This window comes from Epinephelus lanceolatus, chromosome 18 (assembly GCF_041903045.1).
Source record: "Epinephelus lanceolatus isolate andai-2023 chromosome 18, ASM4190304v1, whole genome shotgun sequence".
Classification (NCBI taxonomy): Eukaryota; Metazoa; Chordata; class Actinopteri; order Perciformes; family Serranidae; genus Epinephelus; species Epinephelus lanceolatus.
The window spans coordinates 15,824,029-15,837,110 of record NC_135751.1 but is presented as its reverse complement, the minus strand read 5'-3'; the positions used below and the strand labels follow the sequence as shown (position 1 = coordinate 15,837,110).

General features: G+C 40.0%; 1 protein-coding gene across 1 annotated transcript; it reads right to left on the bottom strand.

Moving 5' to 3' along the window:
• Nucleotides 1-216: 216 nt before the first annotated feature.
• rpl19 (ribosomal protein L19) lies at nucleotides 217-4,379 on the bottom strand. Its single transcript, XM_033643830.2, has 6 exons — nucleotides 4,298-4,379; nucleotides 3,817-3,923; nucleotides 2,812-2,934; nucleotides 2,422-2,542; nucleotides 1,477-1,587; nucleotides 217-410 (listed from the first exon to the last, which is right to left on the bottom strand). Exons 1-6 carry the CDS (start codon nucleotides 4,300-4,302, stop codon nucleotides 287-289), a joined length of 591 nt encoding a protein of 196 aa, XP_033499721.1. The 5' UTR covers nucleotides 4,303-4,379; the 3' UTR covers nucleotides 217-286.
• Nucleotides 4,380-13,082: the final 8,703 nt, after the last annotated feature.

The following is a 13,082-nucleotide window of genomic DNA, read 5'->3' as shown; positions in this document are numbered from 1 at the left end:
AGAAGAATAATGGAAACAATAATGCACATTTGAACCCTGCTGTAGAGCCAACTGGAGACAAACGAAAAATTCATCAGGCTTAGAGAGGTTAGTCTGAAATTCATTCATATTTGGCTTTTAGTTGTCTTGTGATCACCACAGGTGTTAGCCCTATTGATTTTATTCCTGCTGATCAGATATTTACTTCATGAGGAAAAAAGTACAGGAGATCATCAGTGTCTTTATGTACACTTTTATTGTCGGCATGTGACAGGTTGTAATGTCAGGCAGGATTGACAGAGCTGGATTACTTCTTGGTCTCCTCCTCCTTGGACAAGGTCTTGATGATCTCCTCCTTCTTGGCCTGGAGACGCTCCTCTCTGCGCTTGCGGGCCTCCTTTGTCTTGGAGCGACGAGCCTCGGCCTGATCACTGTGGGGCAGGCAGAGCGATATAACAAGTGTCTTTTAATATATTCTTAAACATCACCTGATTACAACGTCTTAAAAAGTAAATTCAATACTTGTGAATTGGTTTTAATTTATGTGGTAATGATTGTTCGGTTAGCTTTGGTTTTAGTGAACCAGGGAAATGCTAAACTTTAAATATTAATTCTTCTATTTATCACTGTTTAAAGGTTTTTATAGTGTGCATCCCCAAAATGCTTCAGTTCACTAAGACAAAACTCAGTACAGAGTAAGAGGGATGACTATTCAAGTATTGTGATTACTGGATATATATATACTTCTAAAGTGTGCCTTCATGTTAAGGCCCTGACACACCAAGCCAACAGTTGGCCGTTGGTCAGAGTTAGGCCGTTGGTGAGTGTCTGCCACCTTCAAGGACCCTTTTTACACAGATTCAGCATGTAAAATCGGCACCGGCACAGCAGAGCCCATCGGTGAATGAAATCACTCTGACTGGCAGATCAGCGCAGCACACGAGAAGAGAAATGGAGGTGAGAAATGTAAACAAATAGCTTAAGTCAAGAGAGTGAGCTCGAAACAAATTTGTTAAATCAGGCAAGATTGTTTTTCTTTAGCCACTGAGCTCAAGCAAAAACATTTTGCTAGGATTTGTGTTCCTGTTCACTGGCACAGAGTAAATATGCTCCGTTTTTTCAACGTTGGATTGTGTTAATGTGCTAACTAGCATCAAGATGGTCTTCCTTCCTTTTCCTTGACTTTTACAGACGTATGACATCTGCTGGTATGAAGGGGTATGTCCTCAAGCATGCACAGAACACGCGCTTGTTGGCCATGTGTTTGGTGTGTTCATGAGCAACTTTTTGGCCGAGACACGCAACTTGGGGCGACAAAGCAGTGGATTCTCGTCACCACTAGTGCTCCAGCGTTGGTTTAGTGTGTCTGAGCCTTTATGGCCCTATTTGCCTCAAAGAAAGGCGTCTAATTCCAACACCTTCTCAGGATAAATGCAGCTCAAACAGCCTTAATGTAAAGCTGAACAAAACAGAACTGAAGTGAGGTTTGTGACTTACGCCAGGAGCTTCTTGCGAGCCTTGTCTGCCTTCAGTTTGTGAATGTGTTCCATAAGAATGCGCTTATTCTTAAACACATTACCCTTGGCCCTCAGGTAGAGGCTGTGGTACCTAAGGGACAGAAAGGGGGGGGGGACAAATCATTACCAGAATACATTAAGTGCTTTCAATTCAGAGATTCAGAGGTGCCACATCTTTGAAGCATACATGTGTGTAATACCAGCGTTGTCAACAAGCTTGACTGAGTTCAATTTATGACGACACATATCTTCAGAGATCTGGTCACTGTATAATAAGCCATGTATCACAACTTGAAATAAACCAGTATTAAAAACAGTACACCTTTCACAATGTGGGTCTGCCAAATGTCAGAAAAAGTGTGTAAGATTTAGGGGGATATATTAGCAGAAATAGAATATGATCATTATGTTTCCTTAGTGTCTAACCACTGGAGGAAAACAATCTTTGTGTTTTCGATACATTAGAATGAGCCCTTTATGTCTACATAGGGAGCAGGTCCTCATCTATGGAAACGGCCATGTTGCAGTCAACATGTTGCTACAGTAGCCCAGAATGGACAAATCAAACACTGACTCTAGATAGGGCCATTCACGTTTTTGCATTGGTCACCATAATTAGCAGCCCCTGAAACTGCTTTACTGAGTGTTTGCACTCGTTTACGTCACCTGGTTCTTTTCTTAGAAGAAGAGGAGGAGGAGGCCTCTGGGAATTTCACTCCCACTAAAACCCCCTGAACAAAGTGGGAGAAGTTTCAGCAGGTTGCAATCTGCAATCCTCACTGCTAGATGCCATTAAACTACACTAAATCTTATACACTGCACCTTTAAGTATATAAAACAATTAATTTCTTTTTTTTTTTATTAAAATATGGGTATAGCACATCGACAAAAGCGCAAACAACTAGTGAAGATATCCTGAACCTACATGTGCCTATCAATCTTCTTGGCCTCCCTGTAGCGACGCAGCAGACGACGCAGAATCCTCATGCGGCGCATCCAGGACAACTTCTCTGGCATACGGGCGTTGGCTGTACCCTTTCTCTTGCCTGGAAAACAGATTAATAAGGCATGTCAACTTTACTTCTTCATCCAGACTGTGAGATAATGTGCACAATTCAATCACTACACAAGACTGGTTACTCAATATTTGAAAACACTGCACTGTTTATCCTGTTTTTACATTTCAATAGTGAACTGGATCAATTTAAAATCTGTCATAAGTTTACTCATTCATAAATGTTGTCTGCGCTGTAATGTAGCCATCATTACACAACAACTTTCCTCTAGGACGGCAAACTTGTTGGTTTGAACTTACCGACTCCCATGTGTCTTCCCTTGCGACGTGCCAGCGTGTTCTTGCGGCAACGGGCCCGGGAGTGGACCGTAACGGGTTTGCGAATGATAAGACCATCCTTCACAAGTTTACGGATCTGCTGGCCTGATGACAGAAGAAAGAAAGTAAGCTACAGGGATGCAACAGATTCATCAGACTACAAAAGATAGGCACCCATAAACCGACAAAGAAATTATCATCAGCAATGTGGAAGCAGCTTTTACGACCTAATAACATTGAGAAATGACTAATTCCATGCATCTAATTCAATACTGCAAAGAAAATATTATGTTTATTTGTTGCCCTGCTCTTTGTTTTGTCTTTTGTGGTTTGGCTTTATCTCTATTTTTTTCAACCTGGAGTAATTGCTCTTATGTGGTATCTTTTTATTTTATTTTTTTCAGTTAGTTTTATTTCATTTTTGTCCTTGTTTTATTGCTTTTATTTTATTCTTTTTGGTGTTTTATCTGTATTTATTTATAGATATTTTGCAAGAATATAAAAACATCACTACTGATATTGGCTATCAGCCAAACTGGTATTTTGAATAGCAGTATCAGTCCAGAATTTCCAAAATTGATGCATCCCTAACAGAAACCCTGCGCTACAAACTGGGAATGTGGACTTTAATAGGCATGAGCATTTGCTTACAATGTAGAAATTTTAAACTCCAGCAAATTCACCATTATCAGGGTATATGATCTTGACTCTGCTGCTTCAATTCGCAACAGTAATTTTTAAACCCTCTCTCAGAGGACCCCAAGATTGAGCTTGAACAAATAGCCATTATCAAGTTTCTACCTTGACATCTCCTAATTGAATGAGCTTGTATGTAAACTCAAAAGTCAGTGTGTTTCTCAGCATCACTGACACGCTGATGCACGTATGCCAGAGATTTAGATACACATCTACTCAGAGCTGCCACATCATTATCTCAGTAAATGGTTAAGATATAATGCCGACTGCTACACTTGTTGCACTACTCACGGGAGTTGGCGTTGGCGATCTCGTTGGTCTCGTTAGGGTCCAACCAGACCTTCTTCTTGCCGCAGCGCAGGACGCTGGAGGCCAGCCTCTTCTGGAGCCTGAGCATGCTGCAGGACACACACAACCCAGATTAAACACCTTACAATTAAAGTAACAACTTATAATGGTGTATCAAACATAGTGCCACATTGCTGACACGTTTCATAGTGTTGTAACAATGCCTCAGTGGCTAAGTGGCCGTTAGCCGCACAGCTAACATTAGCTATACAGCCAGCCGGGTTGACAACATGGCTTCTCCGTGGGCTACATCGTGTTACACAAAGCCACGTAAAAATATGTTTCTGATTTGGGAATTAGATTTAATCTTTGTGTAACGGTAGAGTAGACACTCATGTGTCTTACTGACAAGACATGGGTTCAAGAAGTGTGCATTTAAACAGTAAAATGATGACTTTTAATGTGCCATCCGCGATGGTCCTACCTCATGGCTGCTACTTCAATTGGAAAAGGAAGGCTCGAGAGACGGACTGGAAACTACCATTATAGAGGAGAGTCCATCTCTGACCACGAAACACCTCGGTGTAAGCCTAGACCAAAACGGACATTATTAATAGCGTGGACATTTCTCTTCAGCGATATTTACGCGTATACAAAGATATAAATTGATACATATATAGGCAACCCTAAGTATATTTTAAAAGTTTAAATCGCTGCACCCCCATCGTGAAACACTTGGTACTGTCCAGTGGTTTTTGCAATGCATTGTGGGTGCAGTGAGTGCATTCTGCTGTTTGAACACATGAGGGCGGTGTTGAGAGCAGAAACGCCACTGATGTCAGACTCCACTCAAAAACCAAACTAGATTGTGATGTTTTTAGCAATATTAATATTATGTTTAACACCTCGGACGTGAATAAAGACAATGCGGGCAGTGGGGTTGCACTGGGGGCCCTTAGGGTGGGGGGCCCTCCGACAACAGAGAGGGCGGAGAACAGGCCCTTACAAGTGATTGAGAAATTAAATACATATATTTTACCACCGCAGATATACGCCTGCATTAAAAGCACTCACGGAAAATTATAAATAGTGCTTTTTGCTATTACTGCTCTAGAAAGGCAACTATCCATCATGGTTTTCTTTTTTTTTTTTAAACAGTCAATCTATAACAAAATTACATTAACTAAAAAAAACTATAAATAAACTGTTTAAATTCTATTCAATTAAATGAATATTTCCTTCTTTTAATGTAATTTTTTTAAAATATGCAATGATGATTAGCCCACTGTGTAATATATATGCTAATAACATCTTAATATCTTACATTTGTGCACTGTTGACCTGAAATTCAAAGTATATTCTTAAAGGTTTAATTTGACCAGTTTTTTGTGTGTCATCCTTCAAAAATAAAAATAAAAAATGCAATAACACTATATTCAATATTATAATACCCACCAAATAATAACAGTTAACTATTATAGTGTAGTTTATGTGTGTTTGCTTTCTTAAATCATGGTTGAATTTAGCTGCTGTTTCTCTATTATTCTCGAAAATGATTGTGGGAACCACATTCTGCATTACACCAAACTAATGAGTGTGAAATGCCTTCAAGACTGACAAAAAATTACCTCACTGTATCTCATGTAATGCCAAATATATTTGTGGTTTGTCTCCTGGCTGTTTGTCATTTAATTTCTGTATGTATGTTTTTATCTATTCTGAAGTCAAGTCGTGACACAGGGTACCTCTATCATAAAATTCAGGAACAAGAAAGAGAGGCAAGAAAGAACATTTTGAGTTCCTGAAATATCGTACAAAACCAAAGTATCTTCATACAACCTAAACCGTAAGTGATGCGCTGTGAAATTCAGCCTATCAAGGGTGTGAAAGACACCCACAATAAATAATGAACAGTACGAAATTAACAGGAACAGGTTTGGAGACAAGTTGATATCTAAAATATGCAGCGTCAGGAAAGTCAAAAAAATAAAAATAAACTTTTTTTTCTCCTTAATGCTGAGAGCATTTTAAGAGACTGGAAAAATAAGTATTTTTAAGCTTTCAAGTGGCTTCTATTAAAAACAAAAAGGTTGGTGGAGGTGGTTTAGTGAGTGGCTCCTTGTTAAAAATAGCCAACTGGCACATTACCATCTGACATGGCTACTTATTAGGGTTGCCACTGTTGTATCATTGGCTCTCCAGCAGCAGACCGTCACCATGGCAACGCTGCACGCTCACTGTGTGGGTGCATGAGGAGCACTTGTGTGACTTCTTCACCTCAGGTAACCCAGAAATAACTGAAATCATCAGCTCTGGAAAAAGTATGATCCAAAGTACCAGATATCACCTCCCACCATGGTTTCGACAGATACTGCTCTGTTCTCTGCACAAGAATGCTCCTTCCAGTAAGTAAAAACTAGAATTACCACTTCACCATTGTATGTCTCCACCCATCAGTCAAGTTCTGTTTACAGTTTACATCCATGTCAGTTATAACATGGATGCTTCACACACATCTTCCTCACAGCGGCACAGAAGATCTATATGATCAACATAGTTTCAAGGTGGGCACCTAGGATTGGTGTCACCATTTCAGTATCTGACCAAATGTCTCCCCCTCTGTTCCTGAGATATAACGTTGATTTATGGTCAGAAAAGTGCATTTGCCAAATATTATGATGTCATAGTGAAGTCGACATTTGATATTTTGAATATATGATATGACATCACTTTATCATTGTATCCTATTAGACATTTGTGTGAAGTTAGTCAGTTTATTCTTGAGTCCAAATGGACATTTGTGCCAAATTTGAGGAAACTCCCTCAAGGCCTTCTTGAGAGACTGCATACACGAGACTGAGACAGATGCAAGGTCACAGTGACCTTTGACCGTTGAGCACTAAGGTCACTACTCTATTCATTGTTGAGTCCAAGTGAATGTTTGTGCCAAATTTGAAGTAATTCCCACAAGGTTTTTGCAAGATATATCGTTCAAGAGACTATGACGAATGGAAGAACGGAAGAATGGAGGGACAGGCAGATAGACAGACAGATGGACGGACGACCCGAAAACATAATGCCTCTGGCCACTACTATCTCCAGCGTGGAGGCATAAAAAATGTGAAAGAAGATGGGCTACATTTTTCTTAAGCAGAGGATGGTTAATGTACTATTCTAAATATTAACTATTTTTTTATTAACACTTTATAACAATCAAATACTCCATTACAAACCAATAAAACTTCTTAAAGTTGACTTTGTTTGTACACACATTAGCAGAGGTGGGACTAAGTCATTGTTTTTCAAGTAACAAGGAAGTCGCAAGTCTTCACACTCAAGTCCCAAGTCCTAAACTTTGAATTTTGAGTCCTAAACAAGTCATAAAGCGCTCTTCATCAAATGTAATGTCATTTTAACAACAGAGTTATAATATATCAAAGTTATGGAAAGCATGAATGCTTTAAAAAACTGTTTATTTGTTACAACAGTTTTTTTTGACTCCCATGTTTTGCATACTGCAACTTGTTTTTTGTTGACCACCACAAAAGTATCTTTGGAATCGTTTTTTCAATTTAGCGTTAGGTCATCATGGTTCTCTCCTGCAACTTGATTGGATGCTGTCAGAATTAAGTGTCGACTTGCTGGGAAGGAATGATGTTAACATTAGCTGAAATGTAATGACTCATGGTACACTTTTTAAATAACATACTCGTTGATCTTTGGGCTGTGGAGAAAGGTATCAAGTATTTTCAAGTGAAAAGGCTCAAATCCAAGTGAAGTCACAAGTCATTGATGTTAAAGTCCAAGTCAAGTTGAAAGTCTTTTTTCATTTGGTCAAGTCAAGTCCATGGTCATCAAATTTCACACCTCTGCAGATACGTATCGTGTTTTTTAGGCTTATGTTGTTTTTAGATATTATTGACATCTTACTCACTCATTTCTAGACTGATCAGAAACCTTAATGAGGTGTTTAAATGTTAAAATATCTCTCAGAGCACCCCAGCTGGCAGGTTTCTTAAAACCAGAATATGTTTTACGTGAGCAACACATAACACGAACACACATAGAAACAATATGATGGAAAATGTGTAGAGTCACCTCAGGTACAAGCAGCATCACAGTCTTTGCTGTGCAGCCAGAAAAAAAACAGGTTTATTTTTGTTGCTTATTTGCAATGCAACAGCTAATTAGCACTGTCCGGGTATAGTGCCCAAAACCACTTATTTTAATTTGGAATGAATCTTAAAATTGATTAGTGAATGAATGTACAGAGGTGTGTTGTGCAAGCTGCGCACGTAGAGTCCAACATCTTCAAAGGTTTTCTCTAATTACGGCTGAATCTGTTGCATAGGTTAATAATTTAACAGGACTTCACCGTGATACGCTTTCATCTTAACGCAGCTTACATCAAAAATGTCACATATTTTATTTTTACAGATTGTTTAGTATAAGAACGGTTTACTTATTTGTCAGCAGTAAAGCCTCTCCGATAAGTAGAAGTGTAGCCATAGTTTTTGGGGGGACACAGGGAGCACATCCCCTTAGTATTTGGAACATGTAAATTTGTGCTCCCCAAATAAAAACATTAAAGTTAAACAGAGGACTCTTATTTTGATGAAATTAAAAACATTCCCACCATGAAATGACGCAGAAAAGGCACAAATTGGTGCATGAAAATTCACCAGAAAGTGTCTGACTCTTAAAAAATTGTGATGGAGGAACTCCCAACCCCCCCAAATCATGTGTCTCACCCACTATGGACACAAAACCGACAGCCCTGAGTAGCAGGAGGACATATGAGTGGGGTCAGAGGGACGCCACATTGTGGAACCACATTTGCGGGGTCCTTTAATGCAGGTGTACTTGTGCTGCTGTCCTTTACCAAAGTGTTATTCTGCTCACTAAGATGACAACCCAAAAACAGCACTTACAAACCAAGCAACCGAAATATACAGGTCATTTGACGTTTGAATTTCTTGCTCATATTCACAGTCCAAGACTTTATTCTATACTTGCCATCACTGTGAGTTGTTGCCTGAGATGACTGTCCATGCACTGGGTTACCTTTAGCAACAGCACAGACGATGGAAGTGAGCAGCTGAGGACAACCTGAAACTCGGTGTCCTCATGCTGCACATTATGTTTTTTTTCTTGGAGGAGGACATGGACCAGCTGCTGCAGCAGAGTCACAGTGACTCCAACTATCATCATTTTTGAAAGTACATCATGTTTCTGTTTCTGTTTTTTTTTTCTTTTTGAAGAGGACGGCCATGAAGGCTTCCTCCTACTGAGGTAACCACCTCACCGGAAGTATGAGCTGCAGCCACAGAGGATGAACTTGTGGGTGTTGAATCCAGTGACATCAGCGCTGATCACTGCGTCATAGAAGGGGTTCACCAGGGACTGTAACGTGTATGGTATTGTGCTGGTTGGGCTGGATGAGTCTTCCCCTTGTTTGTTCAGGTTTACTTCATCTGTGTGACCTCTGTATTTATCTTGTCAATAGTTGTCTTCATCACCAGTGAAACCAGTGTGGGTGCACAATGAGAGATATGAATAGTCATTACTGTTAATGTTTAATAACAATTTAAAGGCATTATCTGTTTTTCTTAATTTGTGTTATCATATGATTAAATTTAAATTCACAATTTAAGAGTTTCAGTTTTTGTGTCTCTCAACTGATCATGACTGATAACGATATACTTTAAATTAACATTACAAAAGTCATAAAGTACCTGAAAACTCAAAGCAGCACTAATAAATATTTTAGGATATTTTAGGATATTGCACTTTTTATTGTACTATTTTACTTTTATTTATTTATTTTAGAGCCACAGTCACTTCTCAAATTAAGATTTTACATACAAAATACATAATCCGTTTATAAAATATAATCCATTGTTATGAATTAAACTACCAAAAGTATGTGACATGCCTTTTAATGCCTCTACAACAGTGATAGCACTGGAGGCATTATGTTTTCAGGTTGTCTGTACATATGTCTGCTCATCCATTCCATTCTTGTGAACGCCTCAAGGGATTTTCTTCAAATTTGGCACAAACATCCCCTCAGAATCGGCGATGAACTGATTAGATTTTGTTTTTCTTAGGTCAAAGGTCAAGGACACTGTGCCCTTGTTTGTCTCATTCTTGGGAATGCGGTACCTTAAGAGCGCCTTGAGGGAATTTCTTCAAATTTGGCACAAACATTCATTTGGACTCACATTGAACTGATTCAGTTTTGGAGGTCATCAGTCAAAGGACAAGGTCATTGTGACCTTGCATCCGCCGCATTCTCGTGAACATGATATCTCAAGAGCACCTAGAGGGAATTTCGTCAAATTTGGCAAAAATGTCCCCTTGGACTCAAGAGCCCAATCTCCCTCCAAAGTCTCATCCCAATCAGCACAGTTTTGAGCTAGGCACCTGAGATTGGTGTCACCAATTCAGTATCTGACCAAATGTCTCCCTGAGTTATAGCATTGAGTAATGGCCAGAAAAGTGTGTTTGCAGAACAATATGATGTCACAGTGAAGCTGACCTTTGACCTTTTGAATGTCATCACTTTATCATTGTAACCTATAAGACATTTGTGTGAAGTTTTGTTGTAATTACACATGAATTCTTGAGACCAAAATCATGTTTTGTGAGCACACGCTGACCTTGACCTTTGACCTTCAACCACCAAATTCTAATCAGTTTATTCTTGAGTCCAAGGGGACATTTGTGCCAAATTTGAGGAAACTTGGGCAGTGACTTGCGCGTCAGCAACCAACGAAAAAAGGCATCCTTTAACATCAGCGTGATACATGGCCGGTTGCTGTTATAATTTTACTGCGCCGCGTCGGGGCCCGGGAACCGCAGCGGGGCACGGACAAATGTTAAGGTCTGAGTGGGGTGGGTGGGAGGGGTAGTGGATGGGTCCAACTAACCATGACTTTCACCCAAGAGAAAGTCGAACGGAAATGTATTTTGAAAGAAGACTTGTAACAGGCAGAACTTGACACTGTGTCCCAGAACATCACTGACCAACACACCCAGGGTACCTTGCACATCGTTTGTGGCCGTGGAAACAAAAGTCAATATGTGACAAGGTCGAAGTGAGAATGCGTTGAGAGAGCAGAACAGCAGCCAGTAACAGGTGAGTAAATATTTGACATAGCATGCAATCATCAGGCAGCCAGAAATATGGTTCCAGTTGTATTCAAATAGGCCACATGAAACACCTGTCAACAAATTTGAGGGTGATAGTAGGATGAAATTTTAATTTATTTTGTTTATTCTTGTCCAGTCATTTTGTGTCATTAACCACTAACTTTCTGGGCACTGTCACAAACCACTGTCACATCTGTTTTGACCCAGAGACAAATGTTTAACATATTTTGTTTTTAATCTGCTGCACAGGGATCACAGAGCCATACTTGCTTTCCATATTTAACTTTAAATGTTATTGTATCAGCATAATCCCAGTGGGCAACATTTCTTTTTACTGTGTTGATCCACCAGTGCATTGTTAGAAAATCCGGGCCCCCTAACGACTCACCCAGGGGCCTCAAACTTTAAATATCAACCATTCCTGGCATGTTTCAGGACCCCAGAAAAGCCTCCTCCAGCCACCCCTGGGTCAACATCATATCAGTTATAGAATATAGTCCCTGGAGTTTCCGTGTTTTTGCTCTTAACTACATCAGCATGAGCCTTTAGATGCCTAACCTCCCCGCTCTATCTGTCCACACTCGCGGCCTCCATCACCGCGGCTGCTCTGTTGTTCTCCCATCAATCGATAAGTGAAGGTGGGGTCTGTTCAGCGGGGCGTGGACCTCGGCTCCCAGCTGGAGTCTGTCGAGCGCACACAGGAGACACAAAACGACGTCAAGGCAGACAGAGGAAGACAGAAACACACCGGTAGTGAGAGGAGTCTGCCTTCAAAATAAAAGCGTGTGAGTTAAAGGGCTGCCTCAGTTGTAACCTTTTAGGCTACTATTGCTTTTATTTCTAATATTACAGCTAAGATGACAAACACTTTCACTAATATTATATAACAAGTATTATTGGGTTTTGTTGCCTAATATTTGTTACACCTTATAGTACAGGATAAATAACAAAAAATTGACATGGGGTAATTTAATCTTAACACTCTTTGAAAGTCACATTGGAAATTGATCAAAGCAGAGCTGGAAGGCAATGCTTTTGATTTACTAGTCCATCTACCTCCCAGCCTTCACCTAAAGAATGAGATTGTGGATACAAGCGGCTGAATTGAGTTTCCTCCAAAGGCTGGCTGGGCTCAGCCTTAGAGATAGGGTGAGGAGCTCAGACATCTGGAGGGAGCTCGGAGTAGAGCCGCTGCTCCTTCATGTTGAAAGGGGTCAGTTGAGGTGGTTCAGGTTTGTGATCAGGATGCTTCCTAAAGGGCCTCCAGTTAGAAGTTTTGCAGATGCGTCCAGCTGGTAGGAGGCCCTGGGACAGACCCAGAACATGCTGGAGGGATTATATATCTCATCTGGCCTGGGAACACTGATGGACTCAGGGTGGTTAGGGAGGGCAACCCAGCCCTGGATAAGCAGATGAAAATGGATGGAAATTTCCATTTCCAATAATTTGTTTGCAGCTTTCTGTTGAAATGTGAATTGTGCAAAAGGCAGGGGGGAAAAAAGCAGTCAAATTAGGGGTGGTGCGGTACAATGGTATTGACGATAACCGTGATATTTAAAGATGGAATATTGATATCATATTAATATCCTGTAAATGATCCAGCACCTCTTACATCACTTCCATTTCATTCTGTTCTTGCTTTCCCGCCACCTGGTTGCCTTTTCACTATCCATTAAGTGTAATTGCTCTTTTGCACAGTTATGGATAAAGTCCACCTTCATACACTCAAATTTTGAGACAAAATGCACTGTAAAGAAGGATTAATTTGATTAATAACATTTTTTAAAAGTTTCTACAGATGGCGATAATATCGTTATGGTAAACTTTTTTGGCTATCATATGTGATATTGTGCCAGCCCTAAGTCATATGTATACTTAAACTCTGGAAACATAGTCGGAAGGTCAGAGAAACCATTTTATAAACATTAATAGGCTTATGTTTTCCAAACGGTTATTTTAAGACAAACAAATAAGTAGCCTACATCTTATCTTATAGTGCAATATGAACCACACCCTCTCAGTCACTTCACTGCTTATTTTACCTTTACAAGGAATTTTATTTTGAAAGCAGTAACCGGATGTGTGGCTGCTTCACACCGTTGACTTGACTGTAG

Coding starts and splice junctions, on each gene's coding strand:
- rpl19 (XM_033643830.2), bottom strand. Junction 2,935..3,816: donor GATCGCCAACGCCAACTCCC/GTGAGTAGTGCA, acceptor TTCTGTCATCAG/GCCAGCAGATCCGTAAACTT. Junction 1,588..2,421: donor AAGAAGATTGATAGGCACAT/GTAGGTTCAGGA, acceptor TCTGTCCCTTAG/GTACCACAGCCTCTACCTGA.